Below are 25,689 nucleotides of genomic sequence, written 5' to 3'. Positions count from 1 at the left end.
CCACACACTAAAGACATGACCCATGTTGTGCAGTGAAACACAGTGACAGCACGATATACAAATCAAATAACGTTTATTTGCAGTCACAATGCCGACACTATAATATGTAGCAGACATCCCCACAACTCAACCAAACTACCGATTCAACACACACTCACATCAGAGAACCAAGGTACCGATCCAACACACACACACACACACACTCACTTTAGGGAACCAAAACAATAAACCAGGAAGTCAAATCAACATTGTTAGAGATGAGCTAGTCGTCACAAACAGTTAGCAGCAACACCTGTAGAGTAGCACAAGTAGTGCTAATGAACCCACATCTCCTCTTTAATACACAGTTCTGTCTTTTTCTTACCACCCATTTCCCTGTAATACGCAGCTCTCTGTTCTACCAAAGGTTGCATTCTTCTTCTTCAGATTCTCAATTAGAAATAAACTATCCTTCAGGGAGCTCGGAAACGAGAGCTGAACGTTCTAGAATATCCTGGAAGGTTCTGTCTGGAGCGCACTGCTCCTTTACAGCGCCACGAGCACACACACATTCTCTGAGAGTCACAAATACTCCAGAGATAGACTGCAGCCACGCTACTTTCTGTTATAAGATCTGTGACCCCTACACACTAGCTAGCATGCTGAGACACTTCACGCTCCCCTAACCCAACCGACTCCCCTGAGGTTAGTGTCAGCTCCAACCAGCCTACCAGAGGGTAAAGTGGAGCATGACCTTAACCCAAACCTACTCCCATAACCCTGCCCCACACCCAACCAATTCTATTGGAACAAGCAATTATTTTCTAGGCAAAATGTCTAGGGGCTAAAGTTGGTGTCTAGTGGCTAAAGGTGGTGTCTAGGGGCTTTGGACAGTGCATAGAGGGTAAAGGTGGTGTCTAGAGGCTAAAAATGGTGTCTAGGGGCTAAAGGTGGTGTCTAGGGGCTAAAGGTGGTGTCTAGGGGCTAAAGGTGGTGTCTAGGGGCTTTGGACAGTGCATAGAGGGTAAAGGTGGTGTCTAGGGGTTAATGGTGGTGTCTAGGGGCAGTGCCTAGGGAGTAACAGTGGTAGGTATGTACATCACTCAAATCAGAGGGCCAGAGGAAAATTTGCAAAATGGACAGTTTCTCACTCTCTTTGTCTCTACTTTCTCGCTCTTCTCATCCCCTGTAGAACGTTTTTTCCCCACACACAGACAGACAGGTGCACTGACTCACTACACTGTAAAAAGTTCAATCACACGTTTCTCATTTTGTGTTTTAAATTCAATCAATATAAACATTGTTCAAAATGTTATGAAAAAAATGTACACTTGATTTGTTGTGTTTCTATACAAGGCAGGCAGAAGCAGAGAACTACATTTACCGGCTTCTCCCTTTTCACCTTCATCCCCACTCATCCTCCCCCGCAGATTCTCTCCCTCCAAAGTGTGTAGAGATATCCTCCCTCCATCCTCATCCCCCTCTCCTCCCAGCGAGTAGCAGGGTGACCTCTACAGACTGGCTTTAAAATAGATCTGTATATTTATATAGGCTTCTATAAAAAGGAGGGTGGAACCACAAGGGAGAGGGGGGAGAGGTGAGAGGAAGAGGGGGTGAAAAGAGGAGTGGAGAGGAAGAGGGGGTGAGAAGAGGAGCGGAGGGGGTTGAGTTTTGGGAAGCTGCTCTGTGTGGAGCAGGTGTGCGTGTGTGGAATGTCAGCTCATCATGTCATTGGTGTTGACTCCGTATGAAGAGTTTTTCATGCTGTCGTTCACCTCCCTCCGGAACACCGAGAGGTTCTGGGTGAACCTGCACAGATTAATATACACACAGTTAAAAAACACACAAAGTGAGCACACACACAAAGTGAGCGCACACACAGTCAATGGAATTGTGTGTACCTGTCTCTGTTCTTGGTTAGCAGGTTGCGTTCTATCCCCTCCATCAGGTTCTCAAAGCAGAGATGCATGGCCTGCTGCTTTTCTGGAGGCTGGCTGTTCACAATGCTGTTCCTCAGGTCTGCAAAATACTACACACACACACAAAGCGCACAAAAAAAGAAAAATCTCTGATCGGCAAAATACTACAGGAATGGAGACACACAGGACAAAGCTGGTGTGTTAGGTTTTTTTCTTTCCTTTTTTGTAGCCAGGATAGTCCACTCAGCAACAATTGCCACGTCTTCCAGGGAATGGTTGGATAATGGGTGTGTGGTTGTGTACCTGTACCTTCTCGTTGAGCAGGATGAGGCCCAGTAGAGGTCTGGACATGGACCACTGGTTCCTGCAGTCCTCAAAGATGATGATGTTCAACACTGTGGACAGCATCTGTAGGACAAACACACAGAAGGATTAGTGAGTGTGTCTGAGTGAGCGAGATCGTGTGTGTGTGTGTGTGTGTGTGTGTGTGTGTGAGAGAGAGCGAGATCGGTGTGTGTGTTTGGGGTGTGTGTACCTGTTGGATCATCTCTGGGTGTTGCTGCATGATGTGTAGGAAGCGTTCATCTGTTGCCATGGCAACAGGCCGTTTCTTAGTGGAGCGAGACAGCTAAACAGAAACAATGCATTAGCATCAATATATGTACATACATGTATAAGGTGATATGAATAGATTACAGATGAACAGAGGGCGAGGTTACCTGTTTGAACAGGTAGGTGGCGATATGGTCCAGACTGGAACAACACCCAGTACACACCATAGTATCTACAACACACGTTAGTCATTTTAAAATAAATTATAAATATAGTTTATTTAATGTCCTATCATGATGGAACAGTCCACAACCCTATACAGCCACCTGAGAGACCCATACACTGAGGTCCTTATCTGTTTTATGGGCCTACTGTAAGTAGCCTATACGCAGCCAAAACAGAAAGATATATGCGATATATGAGATTCTTCAAAGTAGCCACCCTTGGATGACAGCTATTGTGATTATACCCAAAACATACAATTATCTATAAAAAGATTCCTCAGTCGAGCAGTAAATTTCAAACAAATTCAACCTAAGCAGAACAATAACCTAAAACACAAGGCCAAATCTACACTGGAGTTGCTTGCCAAGATGACATTAAATGTTCCTGAATGGCCTAGTTACAGCTTTGACTTAAATCAGCTTGACAATCTAATGGCAAGGCCTGAAAATGGTTGTCTAGCAATGATCAACCAACTAAAAAGAGATGGAAGAATTTTTAAATAATAAAAATGGGCTAATACTGTACAATCCAGGTGTGCAAAGCTCTTAAGAGACTTACCCAGAAAGACTCACAGTTGTAATTGCTGCCAAATGTGATTCTAACATGTATGGACTCAGGGGGTTGAATCTAATCAAGATATATTAGCGTTTTATCTTTCATAAACTTTTTATAGATGTCAAAGTTGAAGAAAAATTCTAACATGAATGTTGTGTGTAGATGATTGATGAATAATGACAATTAAATACATTTTAATCTCAATTTGTAACACAAAAGTCAAGGGGTGTGAACATTTTCTGAAGTCACTGTATATATCACCCAGTGCAGTGGTATACTGTATATGTACCATTTCCCGGTGCAGTGTGTGTATGTACAGCTGAAGTCGGAAGTTTACATACACCTTAGCCAAAAACATTTAAACTCGGTATTTCACAATTCCTGACATTTTATCCTAGTAAAAATTCCCTGTCTTAGGTCAGTTAGGATCACCACATTATTTTAAGAATGTGAAATGTCAGAATAATAGTAGAGAGAATGATTTTCAGCTTTCATTTCTTGCATCACATTCCCAGTGGGTCAGAAGTTTACATACACTCCATTAGTATTTGGTAGCATTGCCTTTAAATTGTTTAACTTGGGTCAAACGTGTCAGGTAGCCTTCCACAAGCTTCCCACAATAAGTTAGGTGAATTTTGGCCCATTCCTCCTGACAGAGCTGGTGTAACTGAGTCAGGTTTGTAGGCCCCCTTGCTCGCACATGCTTTTTCAGTTCTGCCCACAAATGTTCTATGGGATTGAGGTCAGGGCTTTGTGATGGCCATTCCAATACCTTGACTCTGTTGTCCTTAAGCAATTTTGCCACAACTTTGGAAGTATACTTGGGGTCATTGTCCATTTGGAAGACCCATTTGCGACCATGCTTTAACTTCCTGACTGATGTCTTGAGATGTTGCATCCACATAATTTTCATCCCTCATGATGCCATCTATTTTGTGAAGTGCACCAGTCCCTCCTGCAGCAAAGCACCCCCACAACATGATGCTGCCACCCCCGTGCTTCACGGTTGGGATGGTGTTCTTCGGCTTGCAAGCTTCCCCCTTTTTCCTCCAAACATAACAAGGGTCATTATGACCAAACAGTTCTATTTTTCTTTCATCAGACCAGAGGACATTTTTCCAAAAAGTATGATCTTTGTCCCCATGTGCAGTTGCAAACCGTAGTCTGGCTTTTTGGCAGTTTTGGAGCAGTGTCTTCTTCCTTGCTGAGCGGCCTTTCAGGTTATGTCAATATAGGACTCGTTTTACTGAGGATGTAGATACTTTTGTACATTTTTTCTCCAGCATCTTCACAAGGTCCTTTGCTGTTGTTCTGGGATTGAGTTGCACTTTTCGCACCAAAGTACGTTCATCTCTAAGAGACAGAACTCATCTCCTTCCTGAGCGGTATGACGGCTGTGTGGTCCCATGGTGTTTATACTTGCGTACTATTGTTTGTACAGCTGAACGTGGTACCTTCAGGCATTTGGAAATTGCTCCCAAGGATGAACCAGGTCTTGGCTGATTTCTTTGGATTTTCCCATAATGCCAAGCAAAGAGGCACTGAGTTTGAAGGTAGGCCTTGAAATACATCCACAGGTACACCACCAATTGACTCAAGTTATGTCAATTAGACTATCAGAAGCTTCTAAAGCCATGACATCATTTTCAGGAATTTCCCAAGCTGTTTAAAGGCACAGTCAACTTAGTGCATGTAAACTTCTGACCCACTGAAATTGTGATACAGTGAATTATAAGTGAAATAATCTGTCTGTAAACAATTGTTGGAAAAATTACTTGTGTCAAGCACAAAGTAGATGTTCTAACCAACTTGCCAAAACTATAGTTTGTTAACAAGAAATTTGTGGAGTGGTTGAAAAACGAGTTTTAATGACTCCAACCTAAGTGTATGCAAACTCCCGACTTCAACTGTATATACATTACCCAGTGCAGTGGTATTCGGTGAATGTATAATTTCCCGGTGCAGTGTGTGCATGTATAATTTCCCGGTGCAGTGTGTGTATGTATAATTTCCCGGTGCAGTGTATGTATTACATTACCCAGTGCAGTGAGTCCCTCGGAGATAGATGACAGTATGTACATGACGACATGCGGCTCTAGAGAAGCAATGAAGTTCATGTGATCCTGAGTCAACACCTCCAACAGACTGTAGAACGACTGGCTCAACTTGGGATAGTCCTGGAGTGAGGAGGGAGAAAGAGAAGGGGGGAGGGAGAAAGAAGGAGATTAAGTGTGCTGAACTGCCATTGTCAGATATATTTAGAATGTTCAGGGAAGTACTTCGCTGTGAGGGATGGAGAGGAGTTGTGTGTGTGTACCAGCAGGTCGCTGTGTGGTATGGACAGCAGCAGTTTGATGAAGGTCTGTAGCGCGTTGTCCAGTGCGTCATCTCCATAGAGACGGAACACCCCGAAGTTGACATAGTTCCCAGAGAGCACAGCCTTGAGCATGGAGAAACACACACTGACACCCTTCAGCTTCACACTGTACATCTGGTCCTTAGGCACCTCCCCAATGGTCAGGATACGGTTACCTGGAGAAGGGGAGAGAGAGAACCAAGGAAATGAATATATTTAAAAAATGTGTGGCTGACCAACCAATTACATTGCTCCAGTGAGTGCACAGCAACTGTGGCAATAGGACACTTGAGTGTAGTACCATAGGTGGTGATCATCTTGCTGGTTTCTCTGAACAGCAGGATTCCGTTGGGTGATGACACGTCAAATTGTAACCTCTGTGACCTGGAAACACAGACACAGAGTTAAGGATTCATTTTCCCCCTCAAATTTACCAATTTTCCATGCTGAGAAAATTGCAAGCCTTTCCCGGGTATCCCGAGATCCTTCCAACCAGAAATGCTATCTAAAAGCATTGAATACCCGCAAGTGTGAAACGGACATAATTCTATCACTATAAATTGAGAAACACTTGCAGGTATCTAACGGTTTCTTGTTATATTTGTTGTAATTTAATTTACTCAAAGTTCTCTCAAAGTCGTCACACTATTTTGTTTATGTAACCTATAGTTTTAACGTAGGCCTAAGAAAAATGGTTTGATTGACTAGTAAAATTAGGTTATTATAGCTAGTGAAAATGACAGGGTCGTTTTACCGTTGACTGAAAGATGACACCCAGCTTATTGGCTCTCTCCTCTCCCCTTGCAGAGCAGCTGTCTGGCTATCAGGGGAATTTGGAAAGATTATGGCTGTTTTTACTATGAAAACTCACTTATGTGGTGATTGTTTAGTGCAGCATTGGATATTTTCCCTGTGACAAGCAAGCAAACAGTGTAGAATCCGCACCATGGACAGCTGCCGATCAATTCCATGTGAATCTGACCTTCTAGTCAAGCCAGTGCCCTTGCTTTTGTTAGTTTAACAACTTGGAACAATGTTGCGAATGTCAATTTCCTTGAGCGCTTTTGCAGACACAATGTATTAGGTGTTTTGTTAGCAGTGAGCAGTCGTAGTTTATATTTTGGAGCCTCTGTTGTGCAACACAGCTGACGTTTGGGAAGTTATTTGAATGAACAAACTGTAGAGGAGAAACCTGGGACGGAAATGACCTACCGTGACTGCGTGGAGAAGTCGTGTGTAGCAGTGTAAGTTAGAAAACATCTACATGGCTTCTATATTGGGGACTAGCCTAAATAATGCAGGTTTCTAGCGTTGCAGATTTTCTGTTTTTGCATTAGTGCGGCATAGAAATGTTATATTATTGTTCGATACTTAAAAAATATATACACTGCTCAAAAAAATAAAGGGAACACTAAAATAACACATCCTAGATCTGAATGAATGAAATATTCTTATTAAATACTTTTTTCTTTACATAGTTGAATGTGCTGACAACAAAATCACACAAAAATTATCAATGGAAATCAAATTTATCAACCCATGGAGGTCTGGATTTGGAGTCACACTCAAAATTAAAGTGGAAAACCACACTACAGGCTGATCCAACTTTGATGTAATGTCCTTAAAACAAGTCAGAATGAGGCTCAGTAGTGTGTGTGGCCTCTACGTGCCTGTATGACCTCCCTACAACGCCTGGGCATGCTCCTGATGAGGTGGTGGATGGTCTCCTGAGGGATCTCCTCCCAGACCTGGACTAACGCATCCGCCAACTCCTGGACAGTCTGTGGATGGAGCGAGACATGATGTCCCAGATGTGCTCAATTGGATTCAGGTCTGGGGAACGGGCGGTCCAGTCCATAGCATCAATGCCTTCCTCTTGCAGGAACTGCTGACACACTCCAGCCACATGAGGTCTAGCATTGTCTTGCATTAGAAGGAACCCAGGGCCAACCGCACCAGCATATGGTCTCACAAGGGGGTCTGAGGATCTCATCTCGGTACCTAATGGCAGTCAGGCTACCTCTGGCGAGCACATGGAGGGCTGTGCGGCCCCCCAAAGAAATGCCACCCCACACCATGACTGACCCACCGCCAAACCGGTCATGCTGGAGGATGTTGCAGGCAGCAGAACATTCTCCACGGCGTCTCCAGACTCTGTCACGTGTGCTCAGTGTGAACCTGCTTTCATCTGTGAAGAGCACAGGGAGCCAGTGGCGAATTTGCCAATCTTGGTGTTCTCTGGCAAATGCCAAACGTCCTGCACGGTGTTGGGCTGTAAGCACAACCCCCACCTGTGGACATCGGGCCCTCATACCACCCTCATGGAGTCTGTTTCTGACCGTTTGAGCAGACACATGCACATTTGTGGCCTGCTGGAGGTCATTTTGCAGGGCTCTGGCAGTGCTCCTCCTGCTCCTCCTTGCACAAAGGCGGAGGTAGCGGTCCTGCTGCTGGGTTGTTGCCCTCCTACGGCCTCCTCCACATCTCCTGATGTACTGGCCTGTCTCCTGGTAGCGCCTCCATGTTCTGGACACTACGCTGACAGACACAGCAAACCTTCTTGCCACAGCTCGCATTGATGTGCCATCCTGGATGAGCTGCACTACCTGAGCCACTTGTGTGGGTTGTAGACTCCGTCTCATGCTACCACTAGAGTGAAAGCACCGGCAGCATTCAAAAGTGACCAAAACATCAGCCAGGAAGCATAGGAACTGAAAAGTGGTCTGTGGTCACCACCTGCAGAACCACTGCTTTATTGGGGGTGTCTTGCTAATTGCCTATAATTTCCACCTTTTGTCTATTCCATTTGCACAACAGCATGTGAAATTTATTGTCAATCAGTGTTGCTTCCTAAGTGGACAGTTTGATTTCACAGAAGTGTGATTGACTTGGAGTTACATTGTGTTGTTTAAGTGTTCCCTTTATTTTTTTGAGCAGTGTATATTATCTTGGTAATCAGGAAGGCACTTGTTCAGGAAATTGGTGATAATCCCTACAAAAGGGTTAGAAGTCAGGGGTTAGATGTCGAGGGAGAAGTGTCAGGGTTCTGACTGTATGCATGTTTGTGTACCTGTTGTGGACTAGCTCGGCCATGAGCTTTAGGACAGGAGTGGTGCATGCTGGTACGTGGTACCAGAGCTCTATAGCTCTCTGCAGGATGGGCATGTAGGCTGGGTAGCTGGGGGAGGGGTTAAGAACAACACTGTGCACCAATGAGACTTCAAGTGAAGGACAACACTACTTGCAATTCACAACTCTACAGTGATTTCCTATTCTATGACAGACAGTCATATCTCTTCTACACAATGCATTTATTTCTGAACGTTCTTTAACCTTTCAACCTCCTAAGCAGGCCCCTGGTACGTAAAGATCAGGGGTCAGAGATCAGGGGTCAGTAAAGGATACATCCAGTCGAAGAGCATCATAAAGCTGGTCTTGGCGTTGAAGGCAAAGGCAATACCTCTCAGGTCTCTGACCAGTCCTACCAACGTCCTCTTCGCCTCCTGCTCGTTGAATGTGTTGGTGCTGAACATCTGAGCCACTGCTTCAAACGCCGCCGTTAGGGGAAGCATGAATTGTTCAAACTGGTCCTCATCCTCACCTACACACACAAGATGAAAACAAAGTGAAAGTAGGGCTGGGACGATACCAGTATCACAGCAAGGGAACAACACACAAAGTGGATTTAACTTCTTTAGGAAAACAGCCCTAATGTTGGAAACAAACATTATCTTGTCATCCAGAGTCACTGATTTATTTTTCCAAGCTATAGAACACAATATTTTACATACAACAGGTTTATAAAGGACCAACGAGTTTGGTCTGCTTCTTGTTTTCATTTTTGCCATGGAAAAAATATGATACTGGTATCATCACAGCCCTAGGTGAAAGAATGAAAAGATTGTAATTATCCAAATAAGATCATTACTGATAATCGTGTAAACTGTAGATGTGTGTGTGTGTGTGTGTGTGTGTGTGTGTGTGTGTGTGTGTGTGTGTGTGTGTGTGTGTGTGTTGTGGTGTGGTGTGGTGTGGTGTGTGTGTGTGTGTGTGTGTCTCTACCTAGGTCGACCATCAGCAGGCGTCCCAGTGCGGTGTAGAACGTGGTGCGACACCTCATGTCGCTGAGGTTTGATTGGTTGTTCACGCCCAGGAAGGAGAAGTGCTCGCTCTGACATCATAGGAGAAAGCAAAAGGGCATTATGGGAAAAGAACTGGATGAAAAAGCATACATTGAGTTTCAGGCGGTTAGTGTTAGGGGTCAGGGTGAGGGGTCAAAGGTCAGGGTACTTACTGTGTGGTTGTTCAGCATGAACTGAACAGCGCTGAGTTTCACCAACTTCCTCACACTGCTGTACGTACACACACACACCGTCAAAGAGACAACACAGGAGCTGGAATATAGCAGAATACCAAATACACCCCCCCCCCCCCTTTTCTCTCACACGCACACACGCGCAAAAGGATATCCTATGGAGAGGTCATTGAGTAACTGAAGTGTCTTGGAAGTGATTGGTTCACACTGGCCCCAGTACTTCAGATTGGTGATGCTGCAATCACAAATGGTATTAAATCAGTGGTTAGTTCATAGAACCAGCAGTTGTCGTAACACAGGAAGTGTTGAAACTCACATTTTTCCAATGAAGACGCTGAGTACCATGGTCTCATCATTCAGCCCCAGAACCTCTGACAGCCGCCGGTACAGCTGTGACACACACACAGACACACGCCATTAACCATTGGAAGATCCCCTGGAGAGAGAGCAACTACACAGTAGGACAACTATGATATAATCACAAACAGTAACAGCTGCAGCGTAGCACTAGTCATACATCTCCACAGGGTTAAAGACAAACACACACCAATCAGCTCTGCTCTCATCTCCCCAACATTCCACCAAACCCTGAGCTCTGAGGTAAAGTAGTGTGTGAGGAAGAGAGTGAGTGAGATCAAGAGAGTCTGTGTGATAGTGTTAAGTTGAGCAGAGCTGAGGATGGTTTGCCTTAGTATCGGGGGGTTAGGGTAGCAGTTGTCAGAGGGGTGTGTATCTCCTGCAGGTCTGGGGTGTTCTTTATTCTGACACCTCAGAATCATACGGTCCATCTCACACATACACAACCTGAAATGAGACATTCCAGAACCCTCATCATATTAATTATTCTAGAACTCCTCCCGCCTCCACACCACTTTATATTAATTATTCTAGAACTCCTCCCGCCTCCACACCACTTTATATTAATTATTCTAGAACTCCTCCCGCCTCCACCCCACTTTATATTAATTATTCTAGAACTCCTCCCGCCTCCACCCCACTTTATATTAATTATTCTAGAACTCCTCCCGCCTCCACACCACTTTATATTAATTATTCTAGAACTCCTCCCGCCGCCACCCCACTTTATATTAATTATTCTAGAACTCCTCCCGCCTCCCCCCCACTTTATATTAATTATTCTCGAACTGCTCCCGCCTCCAAACCTCCTCATATTAATTATTCTCGAATTCCTCCCACCTCCACCCCACTTTATATTAATTATTCTAGAACTCCTCCCACCTCCACCCCACAATAATTATTCTAGTACTCCCCTGCCTCCACCCCACTTCCATGGAGAATTCTCTGGTTAGCCATGATTCCACCTACATTATCCACCATGTTAACAGTAAAACTGACCATGTCACTAAGAAGGGATAGGGGAGGATAACTATAAGACCAAACCGACACGTTGGGGGAGGGCTGCTCTCGACTGTCACCACTTATCTGAGCTGTTCACATTTCGCAGCCTCTGCCCAGCACAAAGAAAACACACTCAGTCAGTCAGCCCAAGGCTGTGTGTCAGCACTAACACACCCACAGACAAAAGAGCTATTAGTTCAAATATAACATATCTCCCACTAGTTACAGGCAGAGAACGGAATGGAGAGAGATGGAGTCAGTCATGAGAGGAAGGAAGAGAGCATAGCTTTGCTATTGAGAAAGGCCGCCATAGGCAGGCCTGGCTCTCAAGACAAGATAGGCTTTGTGCACACTGCCCACAAAATGAGGTGGAAACTGAGCTGCACTTCCTAACCTCCTGCCAAATGTATGACCATATTAGAGACACATTTTTCCCTCAGATTACACAGACCCACAAAGAATTCAGGGGGGGAAAGCAAATTTTGATAAACTCCCATATCCATTGGGTGAAATACCAGTGTGCCATCACATCAGCAAGATTTGTGACCGGTTGCCACAAGAAAAGGGCAACCAGTGAAAAACAAACACCATGGTAAATACAACCTATATTTATGTTTATTTATTTTCTCTTTTGTACTTTAACTATTTGCACATCATTACAATACTACATAGCCATAGTATGACATTTGAAATGTCTCTTATTCCTTTGGAACTTTTGTGAGTGTAATGTTAACTGTTCAGTTTGTATTGTTTATTTAACTTTTGTTTATTATCTATTTCACTTGCTTTGGCAATGTAAACATATGTTTCTCATGCCAATAAAGCCCTTTGAATTGAGATAGTAACAGAGTTAGTCTTGCTAAGCGAGGAATAGAGAGAAAGAGTGAGAGAGTTAGTCATGCTTAGAGAGGAACAGAGAGAGATAGAGATAGCTGTGGATCTAAACAAGACAGTATGTCATGTGGACTCATCAACATTAAATCATGTTTAAGGTCTGAAACATAACTCTGTGTGTGGTAAAAGTATTTACCTTGGAGGACTTTTGCACCTGGTCTCCGATGTAGATTTTCCTGAACTGTTCAAAGAAGCTGAGCATGGCCAACTCCAACCGCTCATTACCCGCCTGGGCCAGCCGCGAGTCTGTTAGGTTCATCAACTGGAGCACTCTGACACACATACACACACACACACACACTTGTGATTGACTCAGCTTCAGGGCCCCCGAGTGGCGCAGTGGTCTAAGGCACTGCACCTCAATGCTCGAGGCATCACTACAGACCCTGGTTCGATCCTGGGCTGTATCACAACCAGCTGTGATTGGGAGTCCCACAGGACGGCGGCACAATTGGCCCAGCGTTGCCCGGGTTAGGCCGTCATTGTAAAATAAGAATTTGTTCTTAACCGACTTGCCTAGTTAAATAAATAAATACAAATTTAAAAGCATCCTGAGACACACACGATAGGATACAGCAGCAGATGAGTCAGAGGTACATTTACAATAGGACATGTACACTGAGTGTACAAAACATTAGGAACACCTGCTCTTTCCATGACAGACTGACCAGGTGAAAGCTATGATCCTTTATTGATGTCACTTGTTAAATACACTTCAATCAGTGTAGATTAAAGGGAGAATGATTTTTAAACCTTGAGACATGGACTGTGTATGTGTGCAATTCAGAGGATGAATGGGCAAGAAAATAATTTAGGCTGTTCTGAGGGTGCAACTCAATATTAGGAAGGTGTTCATAATGTTTTGTGCATAAGGCCCCAAAAATGTGGCGATGCCCCTACCCGATGTATAACAAAACACAACCATGTTTTCCATATCTCTAGGGTCTACAATATATGAAATGGATGGTTGTCCAAATATTTTACTAAGAAAGTGGTTAAATTGATAGATATTGTAACACACCCTCTTAACCCAAAGTGTAACTATTCTCCAGGTCGTTGCTGTAAATGAGAATGTGTTCTCAGTCAACTTGGGCCACATAACTCAATATTGCAAGTTGCTAAAATGTTGAATACAAGTAGTCAATTGTCTGCCGTACATACGGGGGGGGGGGGGGGGAATCCCCCAACGATTTTGTGTCTTGCATTTAAGTCAGGGGACCATCACAGATTATCTTTATATTTTGCCTCAAATCCGATATGGCATCCAAAATCCAATATGGCTTCCATTATAACATTTAATGGACGTTAACTTCTTTGGGACTGGGGGGCAGTATTGAGTAGCTTGGATAAAAAGGTGCCCAGAGTAAACTGCCTGCTACTCAGGCCTAAAAGCTAGAATATGCATATAGACTGTGTCAATGTAGATTTGGATAGAACTGTTTGAATGATGTCTGTGAGTATAACAGAACTCAGATGGCAGGCAAAAACCTGAGAAAAAAATCCAACCAGGAAGTGGGAAATCTGAGGTTTGTAGTTTTTCAAGTCATTGCCTATCGAATATGCAGTGTCTATGGGGTCATATTGCACTTCCTAAGGCTTCCACTAGATGTCAACAGTCTTTAGAACCTTGTTTGATGCTTCTACTGTGAAGGAGGGGGGAATGAGAGCTGTTTGAGTCAGGGGTCTGGCAGAGTGAAATGAGATCAGTCTCGCACACTCCCATGAGAGTTAGCTGCGTTCCATTGCATTTCTACAGACAAAGGAATTCTCTGATTGAAACATTATTGAAGATTTATGATAAAAACATCCTAAAGATTGATTCTATACTTCGTTTGACATATTTTTACGAACTGTAATATGACTTTTCGTCTGATCTTTCACCTGGACTTGCCCGCGCCTCCCGAGTTTGGATTTGTGTACTAAACGCGCATACAAAAAGGAGGTATTTGGGCATAAATGGACTTTATCAAACAAAACAAACATTTATTGTGGAACTGGGATTCCTGGGAGTGCATTCTGATGAAGATCATCAAAGGTAAGTGAATATTTATAATGCTATTTCTGACTTCTGTTGACTCCACAACATGGCGGGTATCTGTATGGCTTATTTTTGTGTCTGAGCACCGTACTCAGATTATTGCATGGTGTGCTTTTTCCGTTAAGTTTTTTTGAAATCTGACACAGCGGTTGCATTAAGGAGAAGTGGATCTAAAATTCCATGCATAACACTTGTATCTTTTAGCAATGTTTATTATGAGTATTTCTGTAAATTGATGTGGCTCTCTGCAAAATCACCGGATGTTTTGGAACTACTGAACATAACACGCCAATGTAAACAGAGATTTTTGAAGCCTTTTTGAAAAGCCTTTTTGAAATTGGACACTGTGGCTGGATTTACAAGTTCATCTTTAAAAGGGTGTAAAATACTTGTATGTTTGAGGAATTTTAATTATGGGATTTCTGTTGTTTTGAATTTGGCGCCCTGCAATTTCACTGGCTGTTGGCGAGGTGGGACGCTACCGTCCCGAATATCCCAGAGAGGATAAAAATCACCTATAAATATAAATTTTGTAAATGAGAGGCATTTTTTCAGAATTGTGTACAACACTTATGCCTGTAATGTCTGTGAAAGGGATGTCAAAAACAGACTTACCTTTAGAGCTTTCCAACGATTAACTGGCCTGTGGGTGGATTTTCTTTATGTTTAATGTGGTAAAAAGCCCTGCAGGTCACGTCCTACGTATTTCTTTATATTCCATTGGAAGTCAGGTCGGAAGATAATTTGGCCAATAGTACGTGTGGATGGTTGGCATTGATTATGTACTGGGGCATACCCAGCAGGAGATGGAGAGTGACAGAACCTGTGAGGGTGTCCTCAGGTTACTTAGACGTTAGAGTGTAGCTAGGTCATAGACTATTAATAAGAAGCGTTGGTTGAGGGACATAGCACAGCTCTAAACACATTGACTTTTGAAGTTGATCCCTGAGCTGGTGCACAAAGCATGGTGCACAAAGACCACCATCTCACATTCAATTCCCAGCCACCATAAACAATCAAATAAAGCAAGTTACACCATCCTAAGGAGCCTCTTGTTTGCCATAAATGGCTTATGTCCTTAAAGGCATCTTGTGATTACTGCAGTTTCTCAGACCAATGCATGAGTTAAGTTAATGCTTTAAGTAGCCCTACATTTCTGTTATTACGGTCCTCTCCCTCTGTTAGAAGTGCACCTGCGCAGAAGTTTTAGTCTCTGTTGTACCGGGCCAGAGTGTAATACCGCGCTGATATTGTGAAGTAAACTGCTAAACTGGAACCTAGTTGTGTCATTTGGAGACCACATTGGTTTCAGAAGATGGCTAATAAATACAAAATGTGCCACCTCGCTTTGACGAGAAGAGGTCGTATGCGAGTTGGAAAAATTTACTTGGAATCTGGATACGGGTTACCAATCTGGACAAGAAAAAGCAAGCACTTGCAGTGGTATTATTGCTCAAGGGAAGAGCAAGAGATATAGCACTGGAAATATCCGCGGAGGATTTGACCCAGGATGACGGAATGGGAACTTTGATCAGAGCACTGGATTCTGTGTTTCTTAAAGAGCAAAACTGTGCCTACAAAGCGTATTTGAACTTTGACAGAGTTACGAGAGACATTTCAGTTGCAATGGAGGACTACGTAATTGATTTTGAACATGGGTACTAGAGGTCGACCGATTTATCGGCATGGCCGATTAATTAGGGCCGATTTCAAGTTTATAACAAACTCGGTAATCAGCCTTTTTGGATGCCGATTACGGCCGATTACATTGCAATCCACAAAGAAACTGCTTGGCAGGCTGACCACCTGTTACGCGAGTGCAGTGTCAAAAGGACCTTGTGGCTGCAAGGAGCCAAGGTAAGTTGCTAGCTAGCATTAAACTTATCTTCACATAACTACACATGGTTGTTGATATTACTAGGTTAACTAGCTTGTCCTGCATTGCATATAATCAATGCGGTGCCTGTTAATTGATCATCGAATTACAGCCTACTTCAACATCACCACACGGGTGATGATTTCGCATTCGCGAAAAAAGCACAATCGTTGCACAAATGTACCTAAGCATAAACATCAATGCCTTTCTTAAAATCAATACACAGAAGTATATTTTTTTTAACCTGCATATTTAGTTAAAATAAATGCATGTTAGCAGGCAATATTAACTAGGAAAATTGGGTCACTTCTCCTGCGTTCAGTGCAAGCAGAGTCAGGGTTTATGCAGCAGTTTGGGCTGCCTGGCTCATTGCAAACTGTTTGAAGACCATTTCTTCCTAACAAAGACCGCAATTCATTTGCCAGAATTTTACATACTTATGACATAACATTGAAGGTTGTGCAATGTAACAGCAATATTTAGACTTAGGGTTGCCACCCGTTCGATATAATACGTTACGGTTCCGTATTTCACTGAAAGAATAAACGTTTCGTCATATTAATGACCAAAGGCTCGTATTTCTGTGTGTTTATTATAATCAAGTCTATGATTTGATATTTGATAGAGCAGTCTGGCTGAGCGGTGGTAGGCAGCAGCAGGCTCGTAAGCATTCATTCAAACAGTACTTTACTGCGTTTGCCAGCAGCTCTTAGCAATGCTTGAAGCACAGCGCTGTTTCTGGCTTCAAGCCTATCAAATCCCGAGATTAGGCTGGTAATACTAAAGTGCCAATAAGAACATCCAATACTCAAAGGTATATGAAATACAAACTGTAGAGAGAGAAATAGTCGACGCATCATAATTCCTATAATAACTACAACCTAAAACTTCTTAACTGGGAACATTGAAGACTCATGTTAAAAGGAACCACCAGCTTTCATATGTTCTCATGTTCTGAGCAAGGAAATTAAACGCTTTTTTTTTTTACATGGCACATCTTGCATTTTTACTTTCTTCTCCAACACTGTTTTAGCATTATTTAAACCAAATTGAACATGTTAGATTATTTATTTGAAACTAAATAGATTTTATTGATGTATTATATTAAGTTAAAATAAAAGTGTTCATTGTTCCTTCAGTATTGTTGTAATTGTCATTACTACAAATAAATTAAATGCAAAAACAAAAATGTAAAAATTTTAAAGATTGGCTTATTTTGGTCCTTCAATAATCGGTATCGATACCGGCGTAGAAAAATCATAATCGGTCGACCTCTAATCAGCATGTGGGTTCGATTACAGGCTTAAAATGGCCAGAAACAAATAACTTTCTTCTGAAACCTGAAAGGCCGCTCAGCAAGGAAGAAGCCACTGCTCCAAAACCACCATAAAAAAGCCAGACTACGGTTTGCAACTACACATGGGGACAAAGATCGTACTTTTTGGAGAAATGTCCTCTGGTCTGATGAAACAAAAATAGAACTGTTTGGCCATAATGACCATCGTTATGTTTGGAGGAAAAAGGGGGAGGCTTGCAAGCCGAAGAACACCATCCCAACCGTGAAGCACGGGGGTGGCAGCATCATGTTGTGGGGGTGCTTTGCTGCAGGAGGGACTGGTGCACTTCACAAAATAGATGGCATCATGATGGAGGAAAGTTATGTGGATGCAACATCTCAAGACATCAGTCAGGAAGTTAAAGCTTGATCGCAAATGGAGGCATACAAACCTGACTCAGTTACAACAGCTCTGTCAGGAGGAATGGGCCAAAATTCACCCAACTTATTGTGGAAGGCTACCCGAAATGTTTGACCCAAGTTTAAATTGTTTAAGGCAATTCTACCAAATACTAATTGAGTGTATATAAACTTCTTACCCACTGGGAATGTGATGAAAGAAATAAAAGCTGAAATAAATCGTTCTCTCTACTATTATTCTGAAAATGAAGTGGTGATCCTAACTGACCTAAGACTGGGAATTTTTACTTGGATTAAATGTCAGGAATTGTGAAAAACTGAGTTTAAATGTATTTGGCTAAGGTGTATGTAAACTTCTGACTTCAACTGTATATAAATAATGTATTTAATTTATTTTTTGCAAACATTTCTAAAAAACTGTTTTCACTTTGTCATTATGGGGTATTGTGTGTAGAATTATCTCATCAATGTAATACATTATAGACTTATTCTAAAATTTAACAAAATGTGGAAAAGGTGAAGGGGTCTGAATACTTTCCAAATGCCCTGTATGGGAGACATTAGAGATATGGAAAAACATGCTTGTGCTTTGTTATACCTAGGGTATGGGTATCTCAAAAACTAAAGCCCTTTTTGAGGATTGGCCACTAGCCTAATAGGTAGTGGTATTGGTTAGGGTGAGGTTACTTGTCTGTGGACGTACCGACAGACTAGTTCTCCATCCATGGCGTCTTGTTCATCTGTAGAGGCGAAGGACACTCTTCCTCCAATGACCGCCCCGATTATATACACCAACCATGTTAACCTCCCTATAGATATATAATTATATAAACCAACCACAACAACCTCCCTGGTAACAAAAACATGTGTTGTTAAAAGCTATATTTTGACATACTTCATTGATTGATTGAGAGGGAAAGAGACGTACCCTCCTGGACAGTGATGTCGATGGCACTAGAGTTGGTAGACTGCAGTAGTTCCTGGTAGGTCTGTGCTGATTGGTCGAAGAGCTGGACCAATAGGGCACAGGTCTTCTCGTATTCACAGCGACCAATGGTGGAGAGCTGGTCTAACTGCTGCTGGACTAACCCTGCATCATCTAGAGGGTCCTCTAACCCATCCCTTCACAGACGTGAAAATGATTTCAACGTTTCATAATTGATCTGTGAGAGTGTGTGTGTCTGTGTGTGTTACCTGAGTATGATGCAGACAGACTCAAGGCGTGAGGTGATGTAGGCCTTGGTGACTTCAGGTGTGTATGTCTCTAGCAGGTGAGGCTCGGTGGCTTTAACGTAAGGGACAGACGCTGCCAGGCGCTGCCACAGGCTCAACAGGTAGTGGACAGAGTTAGGGGCAAACTCCCAGTGCTGCAACACACACAATATAAAAGTTATCAGAAAATTGTCATTGTTATCTCAGTAAGGAGAACAAGGTTTACGGCAGAACGTTAACATCTAACAAGATCATTGAGAGGTATAGAAGGGCAGATTTAAGAAGGACTATTTATGAAATGTCTGTTTACCAAGACACGCACCAATCTGCCTGCAGGGTCTCACACAGACAGACACACATAGTACCTGTAGACTGGTGACAGTGAAGTTGGCTATAAGCCTGATGACTTCTGGGTAGTTTTCTACTTTGACCAGCTCTCCCAGCTGGTAGTTACTTTTCAGTCGCGCCAACAGACGACAAAACTCATGGTAGTTGTTAGGGTCTGAGAGGCTCTAGAACACAAAGACAGCATTGTTAGTTACTTGTAACATAAAATGTGTTATCATATAAAATATGATTTCATCCAAAATAAGGGGGGACCAAATTTGAAGGAATAACATAATTTAAGAGTCTTGTAACATGTAATAGTGTGTGTGTTACCTGTGGGTTCTCTAGTATCCTCTTGACTCCATCCACCAGGTGAGAGAGGAACTTGGCTCGCTCTGCGTTGTTGAACAGAGACCTCCTCACTGATGCTATCTGGACTAGACACGACAACACCTACACACACACAGAGCATTAAACACTACACCCATCATGTACTGAAGTGAACATACAAACCACACACTCCGCTTTACTCACCAACGGGGAGAGGGAGGGAGGGATGGAATGATACAAATCAAAAAAGAGCTGGAGAGTGGAGGAATCCAAAAATGCTGTGAGAGAAAGAGAGAGACAGATTAGGTTAGTACACAGTAATAGGCAGTATTGGGATTAGTATTGGGATTAGTTACTTGAAAAAGTAATACATATTTATAGTTACTTTACAATATTACTTTGTTTGTAAAGTAATGTGTTATACTACTTTGAGTTACTTAAAAATCTCACCGGTTGTTTGAATGTCGGAGGGAGCAAAGCGAACCGGGTGCGCTCTACCAAAGACAGGCTACTTATTAACTCAGGTTTGATCACTCGATTCTCCTTTCATCTGTGGCGATGCATTCCTGTGCTAGTCTACAAGTGCTGCACTATCATATGAGCTGCTTAATTAGCCATATGTACTGTAAGCCAAACATCTGTACAGATTTCCTATCTTTTCATTCAAAATCTTTCTCTTGAGCCACCAGTTCTGGTTATAGACCGCACGTACACTGACAGAGATGTATAGAGGGCACACTCGCCACTAGACGGGAAAACCTTCTATAGGCTTTGCTATCCCAGAAACGATAAATGGCAAAGATCAGAGGTGCTCCCTCAATACTTTACTACAAACCTGAAGTTGACCAAGACGCAGGTTACTGTGTTATGTACAAAATGCCAGTGAACTGCTGATATATTGAGTTGGCATGTTGTATATCATAATGTAATCGTGAAACTTACTACGTTCGCTTGAGAATTAAATGAGGAAACAAGTCGAGATCAGATCATGGAAACACGCAGTCGGTAGAGATATGACTCTGAAAACAACGCTTGCGTTGTTTCCTATTGTAATTGTAATAATATTACCCAATTTGAAAAAGTAACATGTTACTTTACTTCGCTACTCATAAAAGGAATCTGATTACGTAACGCATTACCCCCAACACCAGTAATAGGTGACGCAGTACTGCTATTTTACAGAATTGACAGAATGTGTTACCTGATCTCCAGGAAGTGGGGATCTGAACAGTGCAGAGGTCATCAGAGGACTCGTCTGTAGACGTTCCGATGAAGTCATAGTTCAGACAGTTGTGACTGAGCTTCAGTAGCTGCATCAGTAGACCATGCTGACTCTCATCATTCAGGTTGAGGTTCTTACCCGACGCCTAGACACACACACATTAAGTTCACAAGAACGACTGGAAATGGATGTCAATAGGTATGTCAACACATTAATACAATCCCTCTCACACACACACACACACACCTGTTTGAGGAGATTGCAAGACAGGGTGAATATGTCAAAGAGGGACGAGTCTCTGAACGATGACGCAATCTTCCTGTGTTTGGTCAGAGGATGGCTGGTATCTGCCTGTACACACAACAACAAACACATATTTAACACACACAACAACACAACCACCACTTCAGATTAGAGGGGAGACGGGGAAGTAAGAGGAGAGGAGGGAGATGTGGAGGAGAGGAAAGAGGGAGGAGAGGTAGAGTACCTGGTTGATCTCATTGGTCAGTTGGGATAGGATGGTGACTCCTATGATGCAATGTTCTACACTGTCCTGCTGACAGACAGACAAAGAAAGGCAGATTTGATCAGTCCACTACCTACTTCAAGAAAACAAATTATATTGGCTACACACACACACACGTTTGTACCTGTAGGAAGCGTGTGACGTCTGCGATGACGTTTCTGAAGACATAGTCGTCTTTCTGACAGTCGAACCAGCCAAGCTTGGTAATCCTGAAACACACACACACAAAAACACATAGCTTGATGATCCTGGAGGAGACAAAAACAAGGGAGAGAATCACTCACATGGAGGAGAGAGGGATGGAGAGAGGAGCGGAGAGAGGTTTACCTGGAGTACAGCTGGATCAGAGCCTGGGTAACAAACTCTGCCAACTTCGGCCGCGTCGCCAGATAGTTCAGTACATAGTTCCCTGCATGCGCACACACACACACACACACACACACACACACACACACACACACACACACACACACACACACACGAGCCTTATGGACTAACTTGTACAGCATGAATATAGACTGGTGGGATGTGTGTGAGTGAGTCTTACGGATATCGATGCGCTGCTCCAAGGGAAGAGGGTTGCTGGTGCGCGAAACCAGTTTAGACAGACAGGTAGCTGCAAGAAGTTGAGAGTAGGAAGACTGGAGATAGGGGGAGAGAGATAAAGAGAGGAAGATGGGAATACAAGCATGGACAGAGATAGACAACACATCAGCTGAGCTAAAATAGCAAGTCATACAGTAAACATTGTCAGTCGTTTTTACATTTTAATCATTTAGTTGACGCTCTTATCCAGACCAACTTACGGGAGCAGTTAGGGTTAAGTTCCTTGCTCTAGGGCACATCAAACGATTTTTCACCTAGTCGGCTCAGGGATTCGAACCAGCGACTTTTGGTTAATGGCCCAAAGCTTTCAACTGCTAGGCTTCCTGCCACCCTTTTTATCAGGTAATATGGTAAATATCAACAGCTTGTTGATATAATGTCAGTGTGTGTGTTTACTACTCACGCTGCCTCTCTCCAGTAGTAGCTGACACTTGCTGAGACAGTCGGGGCTGTTAGTGAACTCCACCAGAGCTTTCTCTGCCTGCAACCTCACCCCAGTCTCTGTTGTCTCGTACAGCTGCTTACACAGGATCTCTAGCTGGGCTAGGCTCTACTCACACACACAGGAGAGAGAGACCTAAGTGAGTAGAGCACCAAAAAACATCCCTCATCAACAGCCAAGATACAGGTGTAGACAGTTGTATTGGGCTGTGACCAATCAGTATGCCACAACGTTGTAGAGCGTTCAGACAGAAATAAGAAAGACTATTATTAGCCTATTTCGTAAAATAGACATGCCTCGCTCAATTTTTTTCAAAGACAAGAAAGTTTACCAAAATAAACATTCAATAGCACCCTATTGAACATGACCCTTGTTAGATAGAAACACAGGGGCTAAACACCAGCCAGACACAGACCGACGTAGTGGCTATAGGGCAGTGGAGACTGTATGGAAACCACGTGTTTCATACCATTCCATTGACTCCATTCCAGCCATTATTATGAGCCGTCCTCCCCTCAGCAACCTCTACAAGTTTAGGGAGTGCTTGGGACCGGAAACCACACAGATAGTTAACTTACCCCAACACACAACACTAACATAATAAGTTTTAACTAACTCAGAAACTTAATCCATCCAGCTAACGGACACTAAATCCACCGGTAACAATGCGGCAGACTATTCACCTCAGCTAGCATTAGTAACACCATTGTTGTAAAGAACTACATAACCACTCATGCATGCACACCCCAGCTAGCCTGACCAACATCATATTGTTTAAAGGACAAGTCAGCAGAATCCCGGAGCCAGTCTGATGCTAGCTACTGATATAGTACAGGATGTACTAGTCTAGGGAGGGCGTTGGATGGCACATGGCTAGGGAGAAGAGGACTGCTAGACATAGATAAGAGCTCAATACTCCAACACTGCTGCTGCTGAGCCTGACTCATAGTGTGCCACACACACACCTACTAATATTACTACTACAACAGTCCTGATGCTGTGCAGTACATTTGACTAAGGATTTGGGTGGGCTAGATAGATCATCATGTCATGCTGATGGTTCCTGAGAACATTGGCAAGAACGAATGTTCTGAGCAGGCCAGCACAGAATTTGTGTGTCTGGAGCCTGTTGTGTGTGTCCCGTGCTGTCCATGATGACTTTGCAATAAGAGACAGTTACGTCACACGGTCAGGCACCCTGACCAGGAAGCGCTGCCTCAGTGCGCGTACATCTGTAGTTATTATTAATAAACTATATATCCATCTGTCTCTCTCACCACCAGCCTGCTGAGCTAACGTAAAAAATATATATATACTGACACCAAGCATCTCTAAAATAATGTATATAATGCACAGAATTAGCCACCTGGGTGGGGTGAAGACTTTATTTAATCAACACATACATAAAACTGTCTGACTTAGCAAAATAACAATTAGCCAGCTACCTACTCACATCAGCAGACGCCGACACTTTCAGTGCCAAGTTGCTATAAACACAAACAGTAGTTACAGAAAGCTTGAGGCAGATATAGTTACTGTTAATCTATCATCTGCTTGATATGACAGTTAGCTGCAAGTGCTAGTTAGCTAACAGTAGCTAGCTAATGTCAGTCAGTTGTACAAAAATGTGCACACGTGACAGCCAGCATCCCAGCTAAGCTATCTTACTTTAGCACATTGGCTGGAAAGACAAAGTTAACGTTAGCTGTTTGGCAAACTTAATTGTCAGCTGATTAGCTAGCTAATGGTAGCTATATTCTCAGATAGAATGATACCTAGTTATAAATGTGTTATCCATGCCAGATAACATTATCTAGTAAACTTGCTAGGTGTGTCCGTTTCGGAGTGGCACATTCTTGTTTTGGTTGCAAAATATACACGGTTTAATAAGTATAATAACGACAACACCGTCCACGAGCCAGGTTCCAAGCTAGCTACATGTCAGCTCACCAAAAAAAACGAAGAGGGTCGCGCGGGAGAATGTCATGTTGCTATACCTGTAAACTAGCAAGAGCTAACCTAGCGTGGTAAATTACAAATAGCGGTGCATTTGAACGGTCTGATCAAGCAAGCAAAGCATAATCAATAATTACATTAGACCAGATTTCGTTCAGGACGCGAAGGATGAAGTATGAAAGTTGCTAACCAATGAATTAGTGCTAGCTAGTTAGCTACTGTCAACTAACTGGCTTGCATTTTCCCCATCCTCTCCTAGCTAGCAGATAGGCCGACCCATTGAACATATGTTAAAGGTGTTCTTTACTTCGTAAAAAATGAATGAAATAAAACAATGACAATGTGGATAGCTGCTACAATCAATACATTCTCCCAGTAGAAACAGTCCTAGCTAGTTAACAGTTAGCCATGTTTCATAAACACCAATGTTTTGTTTTCGGTCCGCATCTTTAAACGGCGAAAGCTACACGATGACAGGCCACAAGTCAACACTGCAGCTCGCATCCTAGCTACACATATCGCACATAACCTGTACCATGACCGCTTTATGGATGCATTCACTCTCTATATATTAAATAACGCATCGAAATATCTATTACAGCTCATTCAAAGGCTTATTGAGGATTGATATATTACAAAAACATAAAGCTGTGGTTACCTGCACATGATCCGCCATTTTGCTCCATTCATGCTCCTCTCTCACTCCCATTGAACTATCTCACTCCCCCTGACAAAGTGAATGAGCGCAGATTTTCACATTCAGAAAGCATTTACGCTCGCGCAATCGCTGGAAACCCCTTTAGAACCCCGTGCAACTTCACAGAATAAAAAGTGCGTAAAATAAAATACCTCATATAAAGCAAACCCGCTCTTTGTTTACATGGCTCTTAAAGGGAAACTGCTTAATTTTGCTAGTTTCTGTTCTGGAATGGGTTTAATAACAGATGATCCATTATATTGAACAGATACTCAAGGGGCCGCTCTGACAATGGAAATAAATGTATTAACAAATGGAAGGCAGTCGGGACCATTCTAGTCATTGAGAGGGCAGATACTCATGTGAACAACCTGCACAACTCCGATATAAAGTGTTTTTTTAAATCAAAGTTGCCAGGATGTCACGTATCCTACTTATATCAGTACTCTCATAACAACCTTAGTATTACGAAACTTTTATTCGATCAAATAAGCCACACGTTGCAAACAAGACATGTAATTGTTTGTTGACCAAATTCGACAGTCTCGTTGACCTCCATACAAAAACTCCTCACTCGGCAAGATAAGATAACTTTAAAAAACGCCAC

General features: G+C 42.9%; 1 protein-coding gene across 6 annotated transcripts; it reads right to left on the bottom strand.

Annotated features, from left to right (window-relative positions):
* Positions 1-56: 56 nt before the first annotated feature.
* LOC129813674 (exportin-7-like) lies at positions 57-25,198 on the bottom strand. Of its 6 annotated transcripts, none has more exons than XM_055866076.1 (30): positions 25,044-25,198; positions 22,391-22,537; positions 21,929-22,022; positions 21,709-21,790; positions 21,506-21,590; positions 21,343-21,411; positions 21,102-21,206; positions 20,835-21,000; positions 19,838-19,911; positions 19,637-19,756; positions 19,342-19,488; positions 18,959-19,131; positions 18,693-18,886; positions 18,468-18,573; positions 12,291-12,426; positions 10,218-10,291; positions 10,056-10,136; positions 9,881-9,944; positions 9,649-9,757; positions 8,992-9,187; positions 8,657-8,764; positions 6,341-6,406; positions 5,888-5,970; positions 5,548-5,762; positions 5,269-5,407; positions 2,618-2,682; positions 2,434-2,526; positions 2,202-2,306; positions 1,881-2,008; positions 57-1,788 (listed from the first exon to the last, which is right to left on the bottom strand). In XM_055866076.1, exons 1-30 carry the CDS (start codon positions 25,092-25,094, stop codon positions 1,695-1,697), a joined length of 3,369 nt encoding a protein of 1,122 aa, XP_055722051.1. In that variant the 5' UTR covers positions 25,095-25,198; the 3' UTR covers positions 57-1,694. The 6 variants fall into 6 exon arrangements, with proteins under 6 accessions (XP_055722051.1, XP_055722060.1, XP_055722063.1 ...); XM_055866085.1 differs by having other exon boundaries at positions 21,343-21,408; positions 25,044-25,197; XM_055866088.1 differs by having other exon boundaries at positions 2,208-2,306; positions 25,044-25,196.
* Positions 25,199-25,689: the final 491 nt, after the last annotated feature.

Source organism: Salvelinus fontinalis, chromosome 2, assembly GCF_029448725.1.
Source record: "Salvelinus fontinalis isolate EN_2023a chromosome 2, ASM2944872v1, whole genome shotgun sequence".
Lineage (NCBI taxonomy): Eukaryota > Metazoa > Chordata > Actinopteri > Salmoniformes > Salmonidae > Salvelinus > Salvelinus fontinalis.
Note: the sequence above shows the minus strand (reverse complement) of the source record. Positions and strands in the feature narration are given on the sequence as shown.

Excerpts from the sequence above, each read along its gene's own strand:
- LOC129813674 (XM_055866076.1), bottom strand. The coding sequence starts at position 25,094 with ATGGGAGTGAGAGAGGAGCATGAATGGAGCAAAATGGCGGATCATGTG. Across the intron at positions 9,188-9,648 it reads CCTGCTGATGGTCGACCTAG|GTGAGGATGAGGACCAGTTT; the intron begins GTAGAGACACAC and ends TTGTGTGTGTAG. Across the intron at positions 8,765-8,991 it reads ATGATGCTCTTCGACTGGAT|CTACCCAGCCTACATGCCCA; the intron begins GTATCCTTTACT and ends CCCCTCCCCCAG.